The sequence below is a fragment of the Anomaloglossus baeobatrachus genome, chromosome 5 (genome assembly GCF_048569485.1).
Source record: "Anomaloglossus baeobatrachus isolate aAnoBae1 chromosome 5, aAnoBae1.hap1, whole genome shotgun sequence".
NCBI classification, from domain to species: Eukaryota; Metazoa; Chordata; class Amphibia; order Anura; family Aromobatidae; genus Anomaloglossus; species Anomaloglossus baeobatrachus.
In genome coordinates, this window is record NC_134357.1 from 39,748,894 (window position 1) to 39,772,215 (window position 23,322).

General features: G+C 46.8%; 1 protein-coding gene across 3 annotated transcripts in view; it reads right to left on the minus strand.

The window, feature by feature from the left end:
- Positions 1-1,056: 1,056 nt before the first annotated feature.
- DNMBP (dynamin binding protein) overlaps positions 1,057-23,322 on the minus strand; it is a 159,208-nt gene continuing 136,942 nt past the window's right edge. For all 3 annotated transcript variants that reach the window (XM_075348430.1, XM_075348428.1, XM_075348431.1), the window contains 10 exons: positions 18,536-18,553; positions 16,434-16,633; positions 15,965-16,095; positions 13,646-13,750; positions 11,093-11,221; positions 9,206-9,538; positions 8,832-9,011; positions 8,527-8,725; positions 6,791-7,329; positions 1,057-4,501 (listed from right to left, as the gene is read on the minus strand). In XM_075348430.1, the coding sequence (XP_075204545.1) occupies positions 4,316-4,501; positions 6,791-7,329; positions 8,527-8,725; positions 8,832-9,011; positions 9,206-9,538; positions 11,093-11,221; positions 13,646-13,750; positions 15,965-16,095; positions 16,434-16,633; positions 18,536-18,553 (2,020 nt within the window). In that variant the 3' untranslated portion in view covers positions 1,057-4,315. The remainder of the gene's footprint in view (positions 4,502-6,790; positions 7,330-8,526; positions 8,726-8,831; positions 9,012-9,205; positions 9,539-11,092; positions 11,222-13,645; positions 13,751-15,964; positions 16,096-16,433; positions 16,634-18,535; positions 18,554-23,322) is intronic.

The following is a 23,322-nucleotide window of genomic DNA, read 5'->3' on the forward strand; positions in this document are numbered from 1 at the left end:
CTGTGTTTTCTCTGGTACCTGGCACACGCATGCAAACACGGATGTCACACGCGTGACACACATATGACCATAACCATGCGTGTGACTTGTACCTGATTAAACACGGACGTGTGAAATCGGCCTTAAAGTGATCGGCCAAATTAAGATAATAAACTAAAAAATAAAAAATGTAAATACCTTAATGAGGAGGCGCCTCATCTTTTATCTGGACTTAAAAGGCGCCTTATAAAATAAACAAAAATAAAAATATAAAGAAGTGTCTTCTGTTCTGGGAGACCAGTCGGATTTATGCTTCAAATAGGCAGTTTTTGGATTTTATTTGGTTTGGTTGGATTTATATGGTAGTGCCCGCTCATCACTGGTTACCAGTACTGAGCACCTGAGCATGGTAGTGCCCGCTCATCACTAGTTACGAGTACTGAGCACCTGAGCATGGTAGTGCTCGCTCATCACTAGTTACCAGTACTGAGCACCTGAGCATGGTAGTGCTCGCTCATCACTAGTTACCAGTACTGAGCACCTGAGCATGGCAGTGCCCGCTCATCACTAGTTACGAGTACTGAGCACCTGAGCATGGTAGTGCTCGCTCATCACTAGTTACGAGTACAGAGAACCCGAGCATGGTAGTGCCCGCTCATCACTAGTTACGAGTACTGACCACCCGAGCATGGTAGTGCCCGCTCATCACTAGTTACGAGTACTGAGCACCCGAGCATGGTAGTGCCCACTCATCAATAATTATGAGTACTGAGCACCCGAGCATGGTAGTGCTCACTCTGCCACAGCCGCTATGAAATGTACATGTGACAATAAGACTTTTGCAACGTCCTCTTGCAACGCACGTTATGACGTCATGTGAGTCCTAATGACCAGCCAAGGACGTTCTTACCGGCAGGTTCAGCTACCTAGGAGTGCCCATGCGGGCGTAGGATCGGGGTCCTCAATATGTTTTTGCTGATCTCAGTAGCAACTTTTAAAACCTTCTGGATTATGAAATATTGGATTAAGTATTTTATAGAGCAAAAGTTGATCAAAAGAAAACTCGAAACCATAACGTCATGAAGATATCTGAGGTTTATTGGTTCCATTATAGCATTGCACAATAGGATCAAACTTTATTTTCCTTATTGAACCACAGCCCCTTAAAAATGGAGCAGGAAGACCCCACCTGATTACCACCCCCTCCCCAATATCCGTCTCTTCTTTCACTTCCAGGGAAAAAAAAAAAAGTTACACAACAGTATAAAAAAAAATACACAAAATGTATCAATAATGTACAACATTTGTTCTAAATATAAAGTGTATCAATAAAAAGAAATCTAAAAAAGGTGCCTATGTGGAAATGTGCAAAGGCTACGTCTGTAAAAACACATATACAATAAGAAAAAATAATAATACAAATAATACAGCGCAGATATTACATATCCCTTCAGTAGTCAGATGTGAATGTTCATCGTATTACATGATACAAGGGTCTGATCTGTGCGATACGCAAAGTATAGAGTCATTTCATAGGAAATTGTATATTGTACTGCTATGGACCAGTCAATGGAATGGAAGAGGCCGGAGATTGGCGGAGTGCTGGGATCGAGTTCCTTAATATCTTGAAATCTTGATAAGCGATGTCTTTAAATCACAAAAGTTAGCTGATCATTGAGGGTCCGACTGTGGAGACCCCCAGCAATCCCTACAACGGGACTCTGCAGAGGGTCTTGAATGGAGCAGGGATGCACACGCTCAACCTCCATTCATTGTCTATAGGACTGATGAGAAAGTGGAGGGCTCTTCTTCAGTCCAATAGACAATGTAGGTGAAGATTGTGCACATTTGCTCCATTCAAGCCATTGGGGGGCTACTTATGTTCTTAAGTCTTTGGCCCGTGCCCTGCTCAGTGCACAGTTTGGAAATAATACAAGTTTTTTCCGCTTTCTTTCACAAACCTGTCCACAAATTACGTCTAAAAATGAAGCAGAGCGGCAATATCAGACACAACCTATAGACTGGCGTGTTTGGAGAAGAAAGCAGCCATGTTTTACATGTCAGTTATAGCCCCTTCATTTGTGGTTCCTTGCATTTAGCCTTAAGACTCTCTCTCTTCAAAAAATAAAAAAAATAAAATAATAATAAAAATTATATATATATTCCCAAAACTGCCATAGTAATACTGCTTTGCAAACTGCAATCAGCACCACACTCTGGAGAGAAGGTCCCTAGTATCTGGCCGGTGTTTCCTGAAAAGTCACCGTTTTATTGACAAATTAAGAGCAGAGATTTTTAAATATGTCCATTTAAAATAAAAATTAAGAAATCAAAAAGTGCCATGACTCCCACTAAAGGAGTACCAACGTTGGCTGCCGACACCATAGCGTGCGTATCCAGCGACCAATCAGAGCACAGCAAACTGTCTTACTATGGAAAATAATGCAGCTCCTCATAAGAGCATTCGTGTCTTGCTTCACTGTTCCTCTATACGGAGAGTGGATGGCTCCGGATACTTTTGCAATGCGATGGTCAGATAGAAGTCTTATATTGGCACCCATAAGTGAAACACAGCCCTTTATTACTTAAATTCTGACGTTTGGGTTGTCCATATTGAAATGGGTTGTCCGGGATTAGAAAAACAGCGCCACACCTGTCTGCAGGTTGTCTCTGGTATTGCAGTTCGGTCCTATTCACTTTAACGGAGCTAAGCTGCAATATCAGGCACAACACAATGGCCTGAGTGGTGCTGTTTTTGGATGATATCAGCAGTGGTTTGCTCATTTCGGACAATCTCCTTAATATCTATGGAAGCTCTAAAGTTGGGTGATCACAAAGGTGTATCTAAATCTGTAAAGATCGTCCTACCCCCCCCCCCCCAGTCACCTCATCAGTATCAACTGGTGTTTAGTGATGAGCAAGCACTACCATGCTCGGGTGCTTGGAAATCATTAAGAGCAGTTGGATGCTTGGGTGGATGCAACTCCATTATCCGAATATATTGGCAGTCAATGGGGACTTCAAGGATATTTCCAGGAAATCTTCCAAAAAAATGCTCAAGTTCCCCATTGACTTTCGTTATATTCGTGTGCTCGAGGTACGCCTATCGGAACACCCAACCTGCTCGTTACAAGTATTGAACATGGTAGTGCTCGCTCATCTCTAGTTACGAGTACAGAGAATCCGAGCATGGTAGTGCCTGCTCATCACTAGTTACGAGTACTGAGCACCCGAGCATGGTAGTGCCCGCTCATCACTAGTTATGAGTACTGAGCACCTGAGCATGGTAGTGCCCGCTCATCACTAGTTATGAGTACAGAGAATCCGAGCATGGTAGTGCTCACTCATCACTAGTTAAGAGTACAGAGAATCCGAGCATGGTAGTGCTCACTCATCACTAGTTAAGAGTACAGAGAATCCGAGCATGGTAGTGCTCACTCATCACTAGTTACGATTACCAAGCACCCGAGCATGGTAGTGCCTGCTCATCACTAGTTACGAGTACTGAGCACCCGAGCATGGTAGTGCCCGCTCATCACTAGTTACGAGTACTGAGCACCCGAGCATGGTAGTGCCCGCTCATCACTAGTTATGAGTACTGAGCACCCGAGCATGGTAGTGCCCGCTCATCACTAGTTAAGAGTACAGAGAATCCGAGCATGGTAGTGCTCACTCATCACTAGTTAAGAGTACAGAGAATCCGAGCATGGTAGTGCTCACTCATCACTAGTTACGATTACCAAGCACCCGAGCATGGTAGTACTCGCTCATCACTAGTTACGATTACCAAGCACCCGAGCATGGTAGTGCCCGCTCATCACTAGTTATGAGTACAGAGCACTCGAGCATGGTAGTGCCCATTCATCACTAGTTACGAGTACTGAGCACCCGAGCATGGTAGTGCCCGCTCATCACTAGTTACGAGCACCTGAGCATGGTAATACTCACTCATCACTACTGGATATAACTGTATCCCATGCACTCGCTATAGTCACGCCACTACAGAGCCCAGCACAACCTTAGCATGTTGAATACACCTAGTATATCACCAATCATTGCCCGGACAACTCCAAATTTAGCGGCCCATATTTAATATCTCTGCCGACTGCGTTGGTGCAATGCACCAGCCAAAGGCCACACAAGTGCCTGCACACTCTTCCTCTTTGCATGGACGCTCTCGTCCTATTGTATAAAACCGCATTCTCTGTAAATAAGTGTTCAAATGATTTCAGCAGCAAAAATAAAATTAAAAAAAAGTCATCTCAGAAAAAGGCACAGATTCTGTCCTAATGTTTGGAGGAGGATTCCCGGTTCTGGCCGCTGAGGACGATCAACCTCACGTGTACTCCGTCTTCCGAATGTAGTTGGATGGGACGTAGCCCCGCCGTCCTTCTACCTCGGCCAACCACCACTCACTGTTTCCATTCATATCTCGAAATTCCAGGATCTTGAGTCTCTGATTGGCCGTGACGGACAGTTCATTTGGAGAGCGCGCTTTAAATGAATAAACTACGTAATACACCTAGAACGACAAATAGAGAAGAATTGTGTTAGCTCTTTTACTCCAGCTTTGATATTAAATTTTGTTTTTTGTTATCCAGAAACTTCACTCTTTTCTACTGACCCGCGTCTGCTATTGCCAAGTGGCACAAAGCTGCAATGCCAGACATGGCCTGTGAAAAGGAGTGGCGCTATTTCGGAATTCAAACAGTGCTTTGTTTTGTAATCCTATAGCCAATAACCAATTGGCAGAATACAGGAACTAATAAAGCTGGAAGTTACTGTGTGAAAAGTGCCATCTGGTAGTGGTTTTGTGTTGGTGCAAAGTCCAGTTTTGCAGGACAGATTGTACTGCCAAGTGTCTGTTTTACACCCAGGAACCAAGTGCAAGAGATCAGAATATTAGCCTGCTGTCAATAGTCAGGGATTCTGATGTCAGAAAGGGCAAGTATATGGAGATTAGCAGCTCCGTACAGATATTACTTATACTGAGGAGCAAAAGGGTAACAATGTTTTGAATCTTTGACTTTCAGGCTCCATATCTCTCCATCCACTATAGCTGTGAGCGTGAGACGACCTTCATTTTATAGACAATCATCTTGGCTATCTCATACATAAATTTTACATACAGCTATTTAGCATATCATTAGTTATGCAGATTCTTGTCATGTTTTGCTCCTAAAAATCTAAATTTTAACTTATTTTGTTAGTATTTTTGTAAAGCCACCTTGACAGTTCCTTCAATTTCTCGATCTGTTCGTTCCTTTTCCCTTGTTTCTTTCTGACCCATGTGCACCCATCAGAGCAGTCTATTGACTTTCATCGCATTGCTCCAAATCGCCCGTTTCCAATCTTCTTCTTTCCACTTTTTGTACTTTCGTTTGCAAACTTGAGCCGACGCTTCTTATGATGAAGTTGAGGCTTCTTCACCTTTTCTCCTGCCACCATTCCAGACTTGTGTAACGTACGTCGCTCGATGCTTCCGTGGCCATCTGTGACCTCACTATTATGGAGCTTACGAGCAGCCTCCACTGCCGGGTTTTAGTAATTCAATAGGGAGATAAGCGGGGCACTACTTCCACTGAGGACTATCCAGAACAAACAACCAGCGGCTAATTGCAGGAGGCCCACGCGGTGCTATTGATCTCTGCAGTAGCAAATGAAAGCTTCCAGGACGGACTGTGTAGAGTACAGCTACGGGGTGCTTATTCCAAAAGCATCAGAGCATGAAGCATTAACAAAAGAAAAAAATGGAACCAGCACTCACCGATATTTGCTGTGTAGTACTCAGGTTTATTTCATGGTCGGAGGGTACATGCTTCGGCGTTACAGGGAGGGATTGAGGATGGTCAGCACAAAAAGACAACGGCCGTTTCGCCCCTGTGGGTGGGGCTTTGCCGGGTCTTACACCCGTCGAAGCCCCACCCACAGGGGCGAAACGGCCGTTGTCTTTTTGTGCTGACCATCCTCATTCCCTCCCTGTAACGCCGAAGCATGTACCCTCCGACCATGAAATAAACCTGAGTACTACACAGCAAATATCGGTGAGTGCTGGTTCCATTTTTTTCTTTTGTTAATGCTCCACTGCCGGGTTTGTCGCTCCGGAAATGATAGACCTTGTGATGAGAGATTTGATGACTCCGATATTTTACCTGGATGTCACCTCTTGGCTTCTGAATGAATGGACGGACTTCGTTCTTATTCTTCCACCTGTCATGGCCTCACATGATGAAATTTGGCAATATCCTTGGCCGAGAGACCACTATCGATGAGGTGGATGATGCAGTCTCTCTTTTCTTGGGAAATCTTCATGGCTGCTCCTCTGTTTAAACCAGTGACCTTTTGATTGGGAATCAACCTAATAACACGCTGAGCTATTAGGGAATGTGAGAACAGGTTGTAATTTGTAAAAAGAGCAAAACGGTAACAATGCAGTGACATGACAAGAATCTGCATAACTAATCATATATTAAATAGTTGAAAGTCAATTTTATATATGCGATAGCCAAGATGCTTGCCTATAAAATGAAAGCTGTCTCACGCTCAAAGCTGTAGTGGATGATGAGATATGGAGCCTGGAAGTCAAAAGCTCAAAACATTGTTACCCTTTTGCTCGTCAGTGTATCTCTTCCTGTTACATATCATTTCTAGGTTTGTGCTGTGTGCCCAGTAATTATGTGTCTCATGCAGTTTGTGTACCATGTGCACATTATGTATGTGTATACTGTATATAATATATGAAATGCAGATGGAAATAAACCAATTCCATCTAAATCTAAGTAAGGCAATTGTCTAAACGATAGAGTCTCACCTGGTTCCCTTCTAGATCACACCCCTCTGGTTCCAAGTCGCTTCCTACGGGTGAAGGAGTCTTTCTTTTATGCATTTTGCGATTAGCAGCGTTTAACCCTTTGTCTCCGTTGTTCTGTAATGTTGAGACACTTCCGTTCTCGGTTTTGCTCCCCCTTCGATTAGAGTCACTTTGCTCGGCACAGTCTGGTGTGATTGTGTTCTCTTTTTCCATAATCCGTGGTAATGGAGCGGAGTCTGTTTCACTAGATCTTTTTGAAGCTCCTTCGGCAGAAAAACTAGATTTGGAAGTAACGTTGGCGTCCTGGTGACCGCTGGATGACTCCGTTGGAGACTTTGTGGTGGCAGCGGTGGTGAAACTCACTGAGCCAACAGTTGCGTTGATGGTTAAAGTGCTGTTGCTGTTCTGTCTTGAGAAATTGGGAGAGGAGCCGCCGTAGCCGGACTCGTTGGAGGACTGACTAGCGATAGACGCGTCTGAATGGCTGTGCCGGGTATTGTATGGCTTCAAGAAAGAGCTGTATACAAAACCCTTCGTCACTGTGGAAGGAAATAACACAAGGTAATATTAAGGGCAACTACCGCAAATTCCAATATTCATTAGTGACCAAACAAGAGTAAGATTTTCATGAGCCTCCACGGAAGACAACCGGCCAACATGAAAATGGAGGTCTCCATGGGGACCACAATCTATAAAAATATCACCAAATCAAAATATGAAAATCTAAGGACTGGAAACAAAAATCACCGGGGACCACCAGCACGCGATGGAGGCCCGGCCAAACAAGGTCATTTTTGTAGTTTGATTAACATATCTAACCTGGAGAACTATGCCAATAAGGTTCCTTAACGGCAGAGTGGACACAAGGGGGACTGGATCTGAGGCTTTCACAACCTTGGGGATCTAGAAGCCCACCACCCAATTAACCTACTCTTTTCCTTCTTTTTCTAAAGCATTTTCTACTAATGCCCCTGGCAGATGTTATTTAGTTGGTAGTGTCTATTCATCTTTGGCAAGCCCACCTGTTGGAAAAATGGGAATGCCCTAAGAGGTTTACTACAATCCTATCATACCAAGAAAAGCAGAAATATGTGTATAGGTCAGGTTTATAGCAGGTTCCTCTTTCAGCTATCTTTTCTGACCAGATCAGCACAGATCTAAAAATAAAATAGTGTCATCCACTAACCCTATTCTGTCCATCATTAATGAGCAACTGCACTTTGAGACATGTTAAAATTTTGATCAGTGAGGGTCTCAAAGTTGAGATCCCTTCCCCTATCCTACATGATTTCTAAAACAACGGTGCAGACTCATTTATTCAAGTATTGACCCTCTTGGAGACTGATGAGTCCAGATTCAAGTTAAGAGGAGAAGCCGCCCCTCCGACGAGAAGCCGCCCCTCCGACGAGAAGCCGCCCCTCCGACGAGAAGCCGCCCCTCCGACGAGAAGCCGCCCTCGACTGAGTGCTTTTGCCCCTTTGTTTTGAAGACCAGTGGTGGGCATTCATTAGCTGGTCCCTCGTTTTAAAACTTTTGACATATGTTAAATTGAAGGTGTAGTTAGATTGTAAAGTGTACGTCAACCTTAACCGGTCTCTGACCTTTTCAGAGAGAAATATAAGCATGTAGGTTCTCCAGTGGGTTTGTGAGCTAGGACCCCTCAACAATTACTAAAAGAGTAATGTCCCTGCTCATATTTATATAGTAAATAGATAAAATAAACCTGCCCATCTTACCTCCATTGTCTACCAACCAGCGATTTTGACTACCCATTGGGTCCTGCTGTTTAATTACGCCAACCAGATCTCCTTCCTGCACACAAACGTCCAGGTCCTGGGCAGCGTTGAAGTTGCGCTCAGCCTGGTAGAGTTTTTCAGGTGGGTATCTAGCAAGTAAGAGCGTCCGATGTTCATCCAGCTGCGGGATGTATTTGGCCTGGGGAGGTAAAGGACTAATTTTAGAAAACAGGACAGTCCCTAAAGACAAAGAAGGTGAAACAGCAAAATAAATTGCATGCGTGCTGCAGCCGCACATCACTCACCGGACTCGGTACTGTCTTTCTAGCGGACTGACGCTCAATAGTTTTCCTCTCAAAAGGCTTCTTGGCCGGGGGAGGGTTCTCGGGGAAGAATGTGAAGACCTGGAGCTGCTGTAGGGCCTTTCCGTGCTCCTCTTGGAATAATGCTATGAGGTTCCCCTCTCGTCCTCCAATCCCCAACAGCTAAAAATAAGCAAATATGAGTCAATACATAAAATTAAAATCGCTCATGTCTAATCAGACCAAGAGCCAATGGATCATAGATTGGTGGCTACTGCCCAGTGATTTATAGAAGACAGGTTTGTCACATTTATCCCACAATACAGGGATAATATAGGGGCAGGGGTATCGTCAGCCCACAAGGTGATGAGACTTACTGATAGAAGAGGTTTTAGTTCCTCCAGGGCGAGTTTGACAAAGTCACAATGGGCATTAGCATAGCCCCGGACACAGCTGGCAAATAACTCCTTGGCGTAATTGTGAAATTTGGGCAGCTCATCCAGAAGCTGAGCGTTAAGGGCTTCATAGTTGTTTCTGGCCGACTGCAGCTCATCCAGAGTCTTCTTGTCCTTCAGCTTCTCCGCTCGCTCTGTGCAGTTGTGATAATCCAGGAGTTTGTCGAAGCGTTTTTGCACCAGTTTGTGCGGTCCAGCAAACATCGTAAGGAGCTGATTCAACGGCGAGATCACCAACTTCTCCGTTCTTTCTTTCTATGGGGAAAAAAAAAGAAAGTACCTGTGTTACATACAGTGGAAAGTCTATTTGTTTTAATAATTATGTAATGCCTCATTTGTCCTGCGGAGGCGCTGCAGGAAAACTAAGACTTGCTCACAGATGACCTCTTGGGGTTCACAGCAGCAGTGAACTCTTAGTACTACATATTTCATGTAAATAAATATATATATATATATATATATATATATATATATATATATATATATATATATATATATTATATATACACACACACATAAATATATATATATATATAAATATATAAATATATTATATATATATATATATATATACACACACACACACACACACACACACACATACATACGTACATATATACGCATACAGTATGTCCCAGTTAAGAATGAGGGACAATTCGTAAGACTTTGGTTCAAAAGATCAGGCCTGTAGTCAGCGGTTTTGGACATGATCCCCAAGAATCACCCTACTTACTTGCAACTGTACAAGGCGCCTGCAAATGTATTCGCTCACCTGTACTCATGACAACTCTAAATTTGTCATAAGTTTCCCAAAATATTTAAATTTGCCTTAAAAAAAAAAAATAAAAAAAATTAGATTTGAACAAATCTAGAAAAATAACAGCCACCATACTCACCTCTCTTAGACCCACTATTCACTTATCCTGCCACAGCAGCTTCCCTGCCCGGGCCTTGGGTCTGCGCAGCTTCCACCCTCGGGGTCTGCGCAGCTTCCACCCTCGGGGTCTGCGCAGCTTCCACCCTCGGGGTCTGCGCAGCTTCCACCCTCAGGTCTTTGCATGTTACGGTAAGGTTCTGGTCTTTTGTCTGGCAAGGTGGGCAAGAAGCTATGTCGCGCCCCATGAGGCAGAGTGTGGCCTGGTCTTTGATGGAAGACCAGAAGACGGGAGGTCAGAAGATCCAAGACTGAAGGGAGCTGAGGTGGTGGGACAGGTGAGGGACGGACCTAGGACGGGAGACTATATAATGTTTATTAATTTTTAATCCCTTCCCTCTGCTTATTTTGTGGTCTAGAGGAACTTTGGGGTAGAATAACCGTATTTTCACGTTCTTTTGCAATAAAGATGAATCAATCTTAAAAATATAATTTTTTTTTTTAGCCACTTTGACCAAACCTGACACGAAATGTTTGCTCATCTCGATTCCCCATATCTAACAGTTGATCAATATAGGTACTGCTGAGCTGGAGTCCAAATCACAAAGGCAACATTTTTCTAAACACATTATAATGCTTTATTTCCATATCAAGTCTCGGGTGGCTGCCATTTAATTTATTTAAAAACCATAAAATTCCTTTAATCTGGCATTTGATAATCCAAAAAGTGATAGTTCAGCTTGTAATTCCTATGTGATAGACTATCAATTAATAATACCGATTGTTGGATAATCCAACATCTCTGAGCCCTATTAATGCCGGATTAAAGGAATAATACACACACACACACACACACACACACACACACACACACACACACACACACACACACACACTTATCAACAGGACAAGAGATTGTTAGGTCGACTACTCACGAAGTCTGTGAAGAGTTTCTCGCTGATGTGGCGATGAGCCTTCTGAAACTTCTCCAGGTCGCTGGTGCCTTTGTCCGTGTATACATCCCACATGCTCATGGCGGCCAGGACTTTCACACAGGCCGATTCCTAGAAAACATAAGACAAAACAACAGCTTAGAAATGTCCCTTACAATGAAGGCCAGAGCAGAACACCGTAGGCCTCATATATTTCATATATTTTCCTTGTTACCCATAGCAACCAATCAGAGCTCAGCTTTCATTGCTTAAGCTGCTCTGGTAAAATACAAGCTGTTCTGTGATTGGTTAATATAGACAAGTACAGATTTTCTTTCATTGAATGTCAGTTTACTCTGCCCTGGTTTTTTTTTGTCTTCACCTCCACATTTTTACTAGATGGTCAGAGAGTAATAGATGGCTGTACGGATCTCAGTGACTTTCATAGTTACACATCTTGCTTCAAAAGTTGCTAATTAAGTTTGGCACTTGCCTCAAAGTTTTCGAAAAAAAAATCTTAAAATTTGGCACATTTTTATTACTTTATTAAAAATGCTATTTGTGGTGCACATATCACTTATGTCACACGGTCCTGTTAGATGAATTCACTTGAATTTGCTTACAAAAATATGATTGGTTTCATCCAAAAACAGCACCAAACCAGGTCACTGGTCATGTGTAGCATAAGCTGCTCTGGTATTAATATGAGCACAAACACTGTGCCCCCACCGAGAACTTCATGCAGCCGTACATCACCAAGCACAATGCTGAGCCGCACATCACCAAGCACAATGCCGAGCCGTACATCACCAAGCACAATGCCGAGCCGTACATCACCAAGCACAATGCCGAGCCGTACATCACCAAGCACAATGCTGAGCCATACATCACCAAGCACAATGCCGAGCCGTACATCACCAAGCACAATGCCGAGCCGTACATCACCAAGCACAATGCCGAGCCGTACATCACCAAGCACAATGCCGAGCCGTACATCACCAAGCACAATGCCGAGCCGTACATCACCAAGCACAATGCCGAGCCGTACATCACCAAGCACAATGCCGAGCCGTACATCACCAAGCACAATGCCGAGCCGTACATCACCAAGCACAATGCCGAGCCGTACATCACCAAGCACAATGCTGAGCCGCACATCACCAAGCACAATGCTGAGCCATACATCACCAAGCACAGTGCCGAGCCGCACATCACCAAGCACAATGCCGAGCCGTACATCACCAAGCACAATGCCGAGCTGTACATCACCAAGCACAATGCCGAGCCGTACATCACCAAGCACAATGCCGAGCTGTACATCACCAAGCACAATGCCGAGCTGTACATCACCAAGCACAATGCTGAGCCATACATCGCCAAGCACAATGCCGAGCCGTACATCACCAAGCACAATGCCGAGCCGTACATCACCAAGCACAATGCCAAGCAACTACAGCAACCTTACATCACCAAGTACAATGCTGAGCAGCTGCAGTAGTCGTACGTCACCAAGCAAAATGCCGAGCAGCTGCAGCAGCCATACATCACCAAGCACAATGCCGAGCCTGACATCACCAAGCAGCTGCAGCAGCCGTACATCACCAAGCACAATGCATAGCGTCGGATGGAGCGGTGTAAAGCCACCACCATTGATTTCTGGAGGAGACATGTTCTGTGCAAGGACGGATCACAATGCTCCATCTTTGTCTGATGGAGGAGGTCTGGGTTTGGTGAATGGAGAAGGTTACTCCCAGAGTGCATTGTGCCCGCTGTACAGTTTTGATGGTGGAGGATAATACTATGCATTTATTTTTCAAGTGTCGGCTTCAGTCCCTTAGTCCTAGTGAATAGAAATCTTAAAGCTTCAGAATAAAATAAATTTTGGACAACTGTTACTTTTTTGTGGGAGCAGTTGACAAAGTCCATAAAAACAGGGTTGGGTGGAGTTCGGTAAGAAAAACATGCCCGGCCGCACAGAGCACGGATATTAGCCCCATCAAACACCTTTCGAACAACTAGAAAGGAGATTAGGATCACAATATAAGTGTCTGACCTCATATATGCTCTTCCGGATGAATGAACAAAAAATCCCCTCGAAAAACCTCCAAAATCTTGTAGAAAGTCTTTCCAGAAGAATGGAGGCTGTTATATCTACTGTGTCTATGGATTTACAATTGGGGGTGGGTATAAAATCTCCTTTAGGTAGAACGTGTAGGGGGCGCTATACTTTTCTCCATATTTTATATTGCACAGTATCTATTTAAATCACTGAGAATGTTTATAATAAGTTTTAGGAGGGACGTTCCTATATCCTCATCTCATAGGAGTGAATCTTTGTTTCTAGACTCCAAAGTCCAGAAAAGAGAAATGTATTGATTTATTATTTCAGATGCCTCTGACTGTTTACAAGTTCAAAGTGTAAAACGTGAACCTTCCGAGGGAAGGGACAAAGAAAACATGGACTGAAATATTACTTATTAACCCTAGAATAGATGAACGGAGAGCGCTCCACATATCATCGGGTTCAGATTCACCGCCTCGCTATTAACGCCTCACCCTGATGTGCTGCAGATACACAGAGAGGTCGCGGATGAAGGACTTGATCAGCCGCTCCTGCATCCTGAAGTTCTTCTCCGTCTCCTCAAACACTTCGTCTTTGATCTGTTGATAGACCGGCACAATTAACATTTTTCACTCATTGAAACTTACATTTATTAGAAACATATCTAAACTTTGTCATTTTCAATAAACCAATGAAATAAGAAAAATGTAAATAGCTCAACATACCAAAAACGTAACAAGTGGTTTCTGCAAATTGAGGCCAAAATGCCACTTTTACTGACTATTGCAGTATCAGAACTACTCACCCCTTTTTAGCAGGTGTCATTAGTACCGTGTTTTTCCAAATATAAGCCCTCCCCCAAAAATAAGCCCTAGTCACGGTTCAATAATGAAGTGTCCATGCAGCTAAAAAAGTTAAAGATACTACAGGTCACATCATTATAGACAGCGGACACCCCGCAATCACACTCACCAGACGCGGAGCAGGAGGCCCTTCAGTGGATCGCACGCCTGCACACATCAGATCGCACACACACACACTCACCACATCCAGCGATACCGATTTCCTGAGATGCAATATGGTGGAGGGCATGGACCTGCAGCTGCCAATGGAGTGCTTACAGGACATGTGATGCATAACTTCCTCCCACCTTTCCCTGCAGCCGGAGGCATTCTGTACCGCTGGATGTGGTGAGTGATTAGGGAGTGTGTGCGATCTGATGTGTCTGTGTGTGTCAATCAGCAGCAGAGGAGGACCAGACTGAAATCACAGGGAGGACATGGGAGCCACGCAGATATCCGGGATCTGTTAAGTATAAATCTCCTGGGAAGGGGCGGTCCGTTTTTGTTTTTTGTAGGGGGAGGGGTACACTTACCCCCAACCACGTTTCTCCAAGAATAAGACCTACTCTAAAAATAAGCCCAAGTGCTTTTGGAGGGGCACAAAAGAAGCATAAGACAGATTCTTATTTTTGGAAAAACACGGTACTTAGTACAGCACCCTTTGGTTGTTATGACCCGCTGCAAACGTGATACATAGCCAGACACCAGCATTACTCATTGGCAATTGCCTAAAGTTTACTAATTTAATTTAAATATTTGTTCATCAAGGGTTTTCTAAGGGGCTGTGTACAGGCGAATACGATGACCTTCTTCTAAGAGGTCTCCTGAAACCAAGCCTTGGTGGACTGTGAGGTGCTTTGGATCATTGACCCATTGGAAGGTCCAATGATGCACAAGCTTCAGCTTCCTCACAGAAATCATGACATTTTCTCCATCGTATCCTTTACTTTCTTGATAACCAAAGAGTATTAGTGACCTGAAGGCCATGGTCCATGAGGAATAGGCTAAGATTCCTGGGAATCTGGTGCCGAATATGCATCACGTTTGGAGCAGGTCATATCAGCCAGATGGGCAATACCAAGTACCAAAGATGCTTGTCATAGAGTGGTGACTAATCATGAAAGTGCAATAAAAAGTAAGGCGGGCTTTACACGTTGCGACATCGGTAACGATATATCGTCGGGGTCACGTCGTTAGTGACGCACATCCGGCGCCGTTACCGACATCGCAGCGTGTAAACCCTAGGAGCGACGATCACCAATCGCAGAAACGGCAAAAATCGGTGATCGGTGACACGTCACTGCATTCCATAATGTCGTTACTGCTGCAGGTACGATGTTGTTTGTCGTTCCTGCAGCAGCACACATCGCTATGTGTGACACCGCAGGAACGACAAACATCTCCTTACCTGCGTCCCGCCGGCAATGAGGAAGCAAGGAGGTGGGCGGGATGTTATGTCCCGCTCATGTCCACCCCTCCGCTTCTATTGGCCGGCCACTTAGTGACGTCGCGGTGACGCCGAACGCACCTCCCCCTTGAGGGAGGGATTGTTCAGCAGTCACCGCGACGTCGCCAACAAAGTATGTGCGTGTGAAGCTGCCGTAGCGATCATGTTCGCTACGGCAGCTATCACCACATATCGCATGTGCGATGGGGGCGGGTGCTATCGCGCTCGACATTGCTAGCCGACGCTAGCGATGTCGCAACGTGTAAAGCCCGCCTAACAGTAGTATTTGTAATGAAATCTCTTTTCTATTAGTTGTGTTGAGCTATATTCTTGTTTAATTGGTTTATTGCACAAAGCAGAAAGTTTGCTAACAATATCAAATTTGCTATATGGATTGAATCATTTTGTTAGCAAGTGTAACTTATGGAGAAGAGTGACAACTACTCTGCAAAATCTCAGACAACCCCTTTCACAAAATGAATCATGTGTAAAATATTCAACAGTGGCCGAACGAGTTTCGATACCTGCGGGGCGAGTCCGGTGAGATGCTTCAGGTGGCTGCTCACACGGTTGGATTTTTTGATGATGGAGTGGATATTCAGTTTATAAATCTTGTCAATTAGACTTTCTTCATCTCCTTTCCGGTACTTCACCACTGTGGATCATAAAAATGTTGTCATCATTTCCAAAATACCCCCCCGGAAAAAATATTTTTTCTTTTGCCGGTGAAATATTTTTACATTCTAATCTAATCTAAGGTTTACAAATTGTTGTCGCTTTTTTGTGATACGGAAACATGAAAAATATAAAAGCTCTCACATATAATTTAGATAACTCATTCCCAACCCAAGAGAGGTCTAGTCTAAATATTATTGGTATCCCACTCTCAATCTTAAGTATTAGGGGTGACCGTGTATGTATTACATGGGCAGCCATTCATCTGTATGACCGTAATTCCCCACCCCACATAGGAAGAAGCCAGAAACAACTCACCTAGATCCTTCCTTCTTTTGTATTCATTAATGTTGACATTAATCTCCTTCACGGCTCGCACAGCGTCCTTTATTGGGGTCTTGTCTGGGTGAGAATCAGGGGTCGCTCCTTGAAGCTCCATAAGGAGTAGAGGATAACGCATTATCCTCTGCACAGGTTTGATGAGAAATGAACCCAAGTTTATATAGTTGGTGCGTCCCCTGTGGGATAAAGAATACAAATTATAGAATATATTAAATTGAATTACATTTTGCATTACACTTTACAGTCTACATGTTACGAGAACTCAAGCTAAGCCCCCCCCCCCCCTGAGGGAGCATATTTTCATTTTTGTACTTTATTACTTCCTCCTTCCAAGAACCATATTTTTCTCCATTCACATAACCATACGAAGTACTCATGACTAGTGATGAGTGGGCACTACCATGCTCGGGTGTTCAGCTGCTCGTAACTAGTGATGAGTGAGCACTACCATGCTCGGTACTCATAACTAGTGATGAGCGGGCACTACCATGCACGGTTGCTATGTATTTGTAACTAGTGATGAGTGGGCACTACCATGCTCGGGTGCTCAGCTGCTCGTAACTAGTGATGAGTGAGCACTACCATGCTCAGGTGCTCAGTACTCGTAACTAGTGATGAGTGAGCACTACCATGCTCGGGTGCTCTGTACTTGTAACTAGTGATGAGCGGGCACTACCATGCTCGGGTGCTCAGCTGCTCGTAACTAGTGATGAGTGAGCACTACCATGCTCGGTACTCGTAACTAGTGATGAGCGGGCACTACCATGCTCGGGTGCTCAGTACTCGTAACTAGTGATGAGCAGGCACTACCATGCACGGGTGCTATGTATTTGTAACTAGTGATAAGTGGGCACTACCATGCTCGGTACTCGTAACTAGTGATGAGTGGGCACTACCATGCTCGGGTGCTCAGTACTCGTAACTAGTGATGAGTGAGCACTACCATGCTCAGGTGCTCAGTACTCGTAACTAGTGATGAGTGAGCACTACCATGCTCGGGTGCTTGATACTCATAACTAGTGATGAGTGGGCACTACCATGCTCGGGTGCTCAGTACTCGTAACTAGTGATGAGTGAGCACTACCATGCTCAGGTGCTCAGTACTCGTAACTAGTGATGAGTGAGCACTACCATGCTCGGGGGATTGGTACTCGTAACTAGTGATGAGCGGGCACTACCATGCTCGGGTGCTCAGTACTCGTAACTAGTGATGAGCGGGCACTACCATGCTCGGGTGCTTGATACTCGTAACTAGTGATGAGCGGGCACTACCATGCTCGGGTGCTCAGTACTCGTAACTAGTGATGAGCGGGCACTACCATGCTCGGGTGCTTGATACTCGTAACTAGTGATGAGCGGGCACTACCATGCTCGGGTGCTCAGTACTTGTAACTAGTGATGAGCGGACACTACCATGCTCGGGTGCTCAGTACTCGTAACTAGTGATGAGCGGGCACTACCATGCTCGGGTGCTCAGTACTCGTAACTAGTGATGAGCGGGCACTACCATGCTCGGGTGCTTGATACTCGTAACTAGTGATGAGCGGGCACTACCATGCTCGGGTGCTCAGTACTTGTAACTAGTGATGAGCGGGCACTACCATGCTCGGGTGCTCAGTACTTGTAACTAGTGATGAGCGGACACTACCATGCTTGGGTGTTCGGCGAAACGGGCTCAACTCAAGTACAGAGTATAATAGAAGTCAATGGGAAACTCAAGCATTTTTACAGAAGAGCTTCCAAAGAAAAATGCTCGAGTTTAACATTGACTTCCATTATACTCGGTACTCGAGTCGAACCCGTTACCATTCAACCTGCTCGTTTCGAGAACCAGGTACCCGAGCATGGCAGTGCTCGCTCAACACAAGTACCAACATGCCATATATAAGCAGATTTGCGATTCCGAGAATTAAAGAGGTCTTCTAGAATTTACACAAAACCGTTCTGCTTTCTTCTAAAGTATAATAACAGTTAATTCCCAAATCGAACAGATATTCCCAGCTCAAACGTTTCTGGTATTCCCACATTCACCTGGATTGCCCCTCTAAGAATAGTGTAGTTTTGTTTTTGATACTCACAATTCTTGATATAGGCTCCTGCGTCACCCATCAGCACAAAGAGAGGGACGAGAAGTGGGGGGAGAAAAAAAACAAAACACGGTTACAACCCACGTACAGTTATAGGAAAGAAGCAAAAGAAATTTTTGTACTGTTATCACGGATTGATGGACATGGCACATTAGTAATGAATAGCGAGCTCCTGAGCTCAGCTTAGTGCGCACCCCTAAGAAGAGGTATCTATATATATAATTGCCTTATTCTGTCTGTCTGTCTGTCTGTCTGTCTATCTGTCTGTCTGTCTGTCATGCTCCGAAATTGTGTCCTTACGGTGACACAAAGCTGATTGGCCGCTGGGCTCGCCATGGCCCCGCCCCCCCCACACGGATTGGCCTCTCGCCCCGGCTCTCTGCAGGCCCCGCCCCCTCACGCAATGCACGCTCGCTGTGGCCCAACTGACACGGGGCTCCGATTCCCAGGTGAGTACACACACATCAGATCACACTCACTCTCACACATCACATCCACACATCACAACATGCTGGGATATCGCTTGCTTCTACACCGGCTGCGTCAGGATCCCGGCAGCGCCAGACATAACCTTGCGATGCTGGGATCTTAACGGAGGCCGTGAAAGCTGGTAACCATTATACACATCGGGTAACTAAGGTCCCTTAGTTACCCGATGTGTATCATAGTTACCAGTGTACAGCGGCTCACACTCACTCTCACATCACATCGCATCCACACATCAAGGTCCTGCAGCTGCAGAACATACATAACATAACAGCACACACACACACACACACAAATCAGATCACACTCACTCACATACACACATCACATCGCATCCACATACTCACAACATCCTGGGATATCGCTTGCTTCTCGGCCTCGATATTGTGCTGTGAGCTTCCAGGACCTGACGGAGGATCACATGGCCAGAAGCATGTGATATCCCCGGATGTTGTGAGTATCAGCGCGTATGTGCAATATCGTCAGTGTCTGTGTGTGTGCGTGTATGCGATCGGGTGTGTGTGTGCGTGTATGCGATCGGGTGTGTGTGTGAGTGTATGCGATCGGGTGTGTGTGTGAGTGTATGCGATCGGGTGTGTGTGTGAGTGTATGCGATCGGGTGTGTGTGTGAGTGTATGCGATCGGGTGTGTGTGTGAGTGTATGCGATCGGGTGTGTGTGTGAGTGTATGCGATCGGGTGTGTGTGTGAGTGTATGCGATCGGGTGTGTGTGTGAGTGGATGCGATCGGTTGTGTGTGTGAGTGGATGCGATCGGTTGTGTGGGTGAGTGGATGCGATCGGTTGTGTGGGTGAGTGGATGCGATCGGTTGTGTGGGTGAGTGTCGGCAGAGGAGCACGGCGTGCTGGAGGAGGCTGGGAGCAGAGAGGCTGATCTTGGGGAAGGCTGGGAGGGTGGGGCTGATGCTGAGGGAGGCTGGAAGGAGAGAGGCTGAGCAAACGTGCTCCATCCGCCATACTGCGCACTCCCCATCGTGCTGCATCCCCCATGCTGCGCACTCCCAAACGTGGTCCATCCGCCATGCTGCGCACTCCCAAACGTGGTCCATCCGCCATGCTGCGCACTCCCAAACGTGGTCCATCCGCCATGCTGCGCACTCCCAAACGTGCTCCAACCGCCATGCTGCGCACTCCCAAACGTGCTCCATCCGCCATACTGCGCACTCCCCATCGTGCACCATCCGGCATGCTGCGCACTCCTAAGCGGATGGAGCATGATGGGGGGTGCGCAGCATGGCGGATGGAGCACGTTTGGGAGTGCGCAGCATGGCGGATGGAGCACGTTTGGGAGTGCGCAGCATGACGGATGGAGCACGTTTGGGAGTGCGCAGCATGACGGATGGAGCATGTTTGGGAGTGCGCAGCATGCCGGATGGTGCACGATGGGGAGTGCGCAGTATGGCGGATGGAGCACGTTTAGGAGTGCGCAGTATGGCGGATGGAGCACGTTTCGGAGTGCGCAGCATGGCGGATGGAGCACGTTTGGGAGTGCGCAGCATGGCGGATGGACCACGTTTGGGAGCGCGCAGCATGGCGGATGGAGCACGTTTGGGAGTGCGCAGCATGGCGGATGGAGCACGTTTCGGAGTGCGCAGCATGGCGGATGGAGCACGTTTGGGAGTGCGCAGCATGGCGGATGGAGCACGTTTGGGAGTGCGCAGCATGCCGGATGGTGCACGATGGGGAGTGCGCAGTATGGCGGATGGAGCACGTTTGGGAGTGCGCAGCATGGCGGATGGAGCACGTTTGGGAGCGCGCAGCATGGCGGATGGAGCACGTTTGGGAGTGCGCAGCATGGCGGATGGAGCACGTTTGGAAGTGCGCAGCATGGCGGATGGAGCACGTTTGGGAGTGCGCAGCATGGCGGATGGAGCACGTTTGGGAGTGCGCAGCATGCCGGATGGTGCACGATGGGGAGTGCGCAGTATGGCGGATGGAGCACGTTTGGGAGTGCGCAGCATGGCGGATGGAGCACGTTTGGGAGTGCGCAGCATGGCGGATGGACCACGTTTGGGAGTGCGCAGCATGGCGGATGGAGCACGTTTGGGAGTGCGCAGCATGGCGGATGGAGCACGTTTGGGAGTGCGCAGCATGGCGGGTGGAGCACGTTTGGGAGTGCGCAGCATGGCGGATGGAGCATGATAGGGGGTGCGCAGCATGGCGGATGGAGCACGTTTGGGAGTGCGCAGCATGGCGGATGGAGCACGTTTGGGAGTGTGCAGCATGGCGGATAGAGCACGATGGGGAGTGCGCAGTATGGCGGATGGAGCACGTTTGGGAGTGCGCAGTATGGCGGATGGAGCACGTTTCGGAGTGCGCAGCATGGCGGATGGAGCACGTTTGGGAGTGCGCAGCATGGCGGATGGACCACGTTTGGGAGCGCGCAGCATGGCGGATGGAGCACGTTTGGGAGTGCGCAGCATGGCGGATGGAGCACGTTTGGAAGTGCGCAGCATGGCGGATGGAGCACGTTTGGGAGTGCGCAGCATGGCGGATGGAGCACGTTTGGGAGTGCGCAGCATGCCGGATGGTGCACGATGGGGAGTGCGCAGTATGGCGGATGGAGCACGTTTGGGAGTGCGCAGCATGGCGGATGGAGCACGTTTGGGAGTGCGCAGCATGGCGGATGGACCACGTTTGGGAGTGCGCAGCATGGCGGATAGAGCACGTTTGGGAGTGCGCAGCATGGCGGATGGAGCACGTTTGGGAGTGCGCAGCATGGCGGGTGGAGCACGTTTGGGAGTGCGCAGCATGGCGGATGGAGCATGATAGGGGGTGCGCAGCATGGCGGATGGAGCACGTTTGGGAGTGCGCAGCATGGCGGATGGAGCACGTTTGGGAGTGTGCAGCATGGCGGATAGAGCACGATGGGGAGTGCGCAGCATGGCGGATGGAGCACGTTTGGGAGTGCGCAGCATGGGGGATGCAGCACGATGGGGAGTGCGCAGTATGGCGGATGGAGCACGTTTGAGAGTGCGCAGCATGGCGGATGGACCACGTTTGGGAGTGCGCAGCATGGCGGATGGAGCACGTTTGGGAGTGCGCAGCATGGGGGATGCAGCACGATGGGGGGTGCGCAGCATGGGGGATGGAGCACGATGGGAGGTGCACACCTCCCCCCAACACACACACACACGCGCACTGCACAACACACACACACTAGGAATCACAAACAACGCCCTACACAGACACCCACACACACAGACAACGCTGCACACACAAATATACGCACATACTGCACAACACACACATTCCTCAAAACATACCTCCCCCCAAAACACACCACACCCACACAAACCGCACAACACACACACACACACACAACGCTACAGACACACAGCGCTCCACAAACAACGCAACACACGCAACACACATACAACACCGCTCTCACCCCCCGCGACACTCAGAACATGTACAGCGCCCTACACAAACACTTGGTAACTACACACAACAACATCTATATATATAACAAAAATCATACATGAACTACACAATACGTAAATTCTAGAATACCCGATGCGTAGAATCGGGCCACCTTCTAGTATTACCATAAAGATCAAACGGGACACAGGTAACATGAAACGTGGTGTGAACAGGAGGCTAAAACACACAGCGCTCTGTAACTTTGCACTGGAGCATGCGGAGAGAAACGGAACCTGTCTGAATGAGGCTCCATACAAGAGAACTACATGCGGACCCCAAAGTCATGGGTTGACCCTTGAGCCATGAAAGGAGGAGACCCCCCAACAAGGCTTTGCTATGATCCAGCTAGAAACCCACTCTCACAAATGAGGGACTAAAGCACTAGCCACACTTTACTAGCCAATTGTGTTCAGACCCAACCAAAATTAACAGGAATCCCAACAATCAAAATGTCTACAGGGCAGTCCTGACTGTTGCCATATTAGATTTTCATTCTTTGATTATTCAGGAGATAAGCAGAGTCATAAAAGACCAGTAGCCATTATCTCCCTTTTGCAAACCCCCCCAAACCCATGTATGCTTGAACACTAGATTTCTTATAAGTGGTAGAAACAACTGGGGACTAAAGTGCCCAAGGTGGTGGAGGTCCTTAAAGGGAACCAACCACCAGATTTTGCTATATACAGTAAAGGCAGTGCCATACTGGCACTGTGATGCTGAATCCAGACGTACCTGTTCTAGAAAGATCCGATGCTTGGTTGCTGAAATATCTGTAATCAAAGTTGCAGAAGTGCACTGCACTTTGACTGACGAATGTATCGGGTGCAGGACTTTGTGGGTCAGGTCCTTGG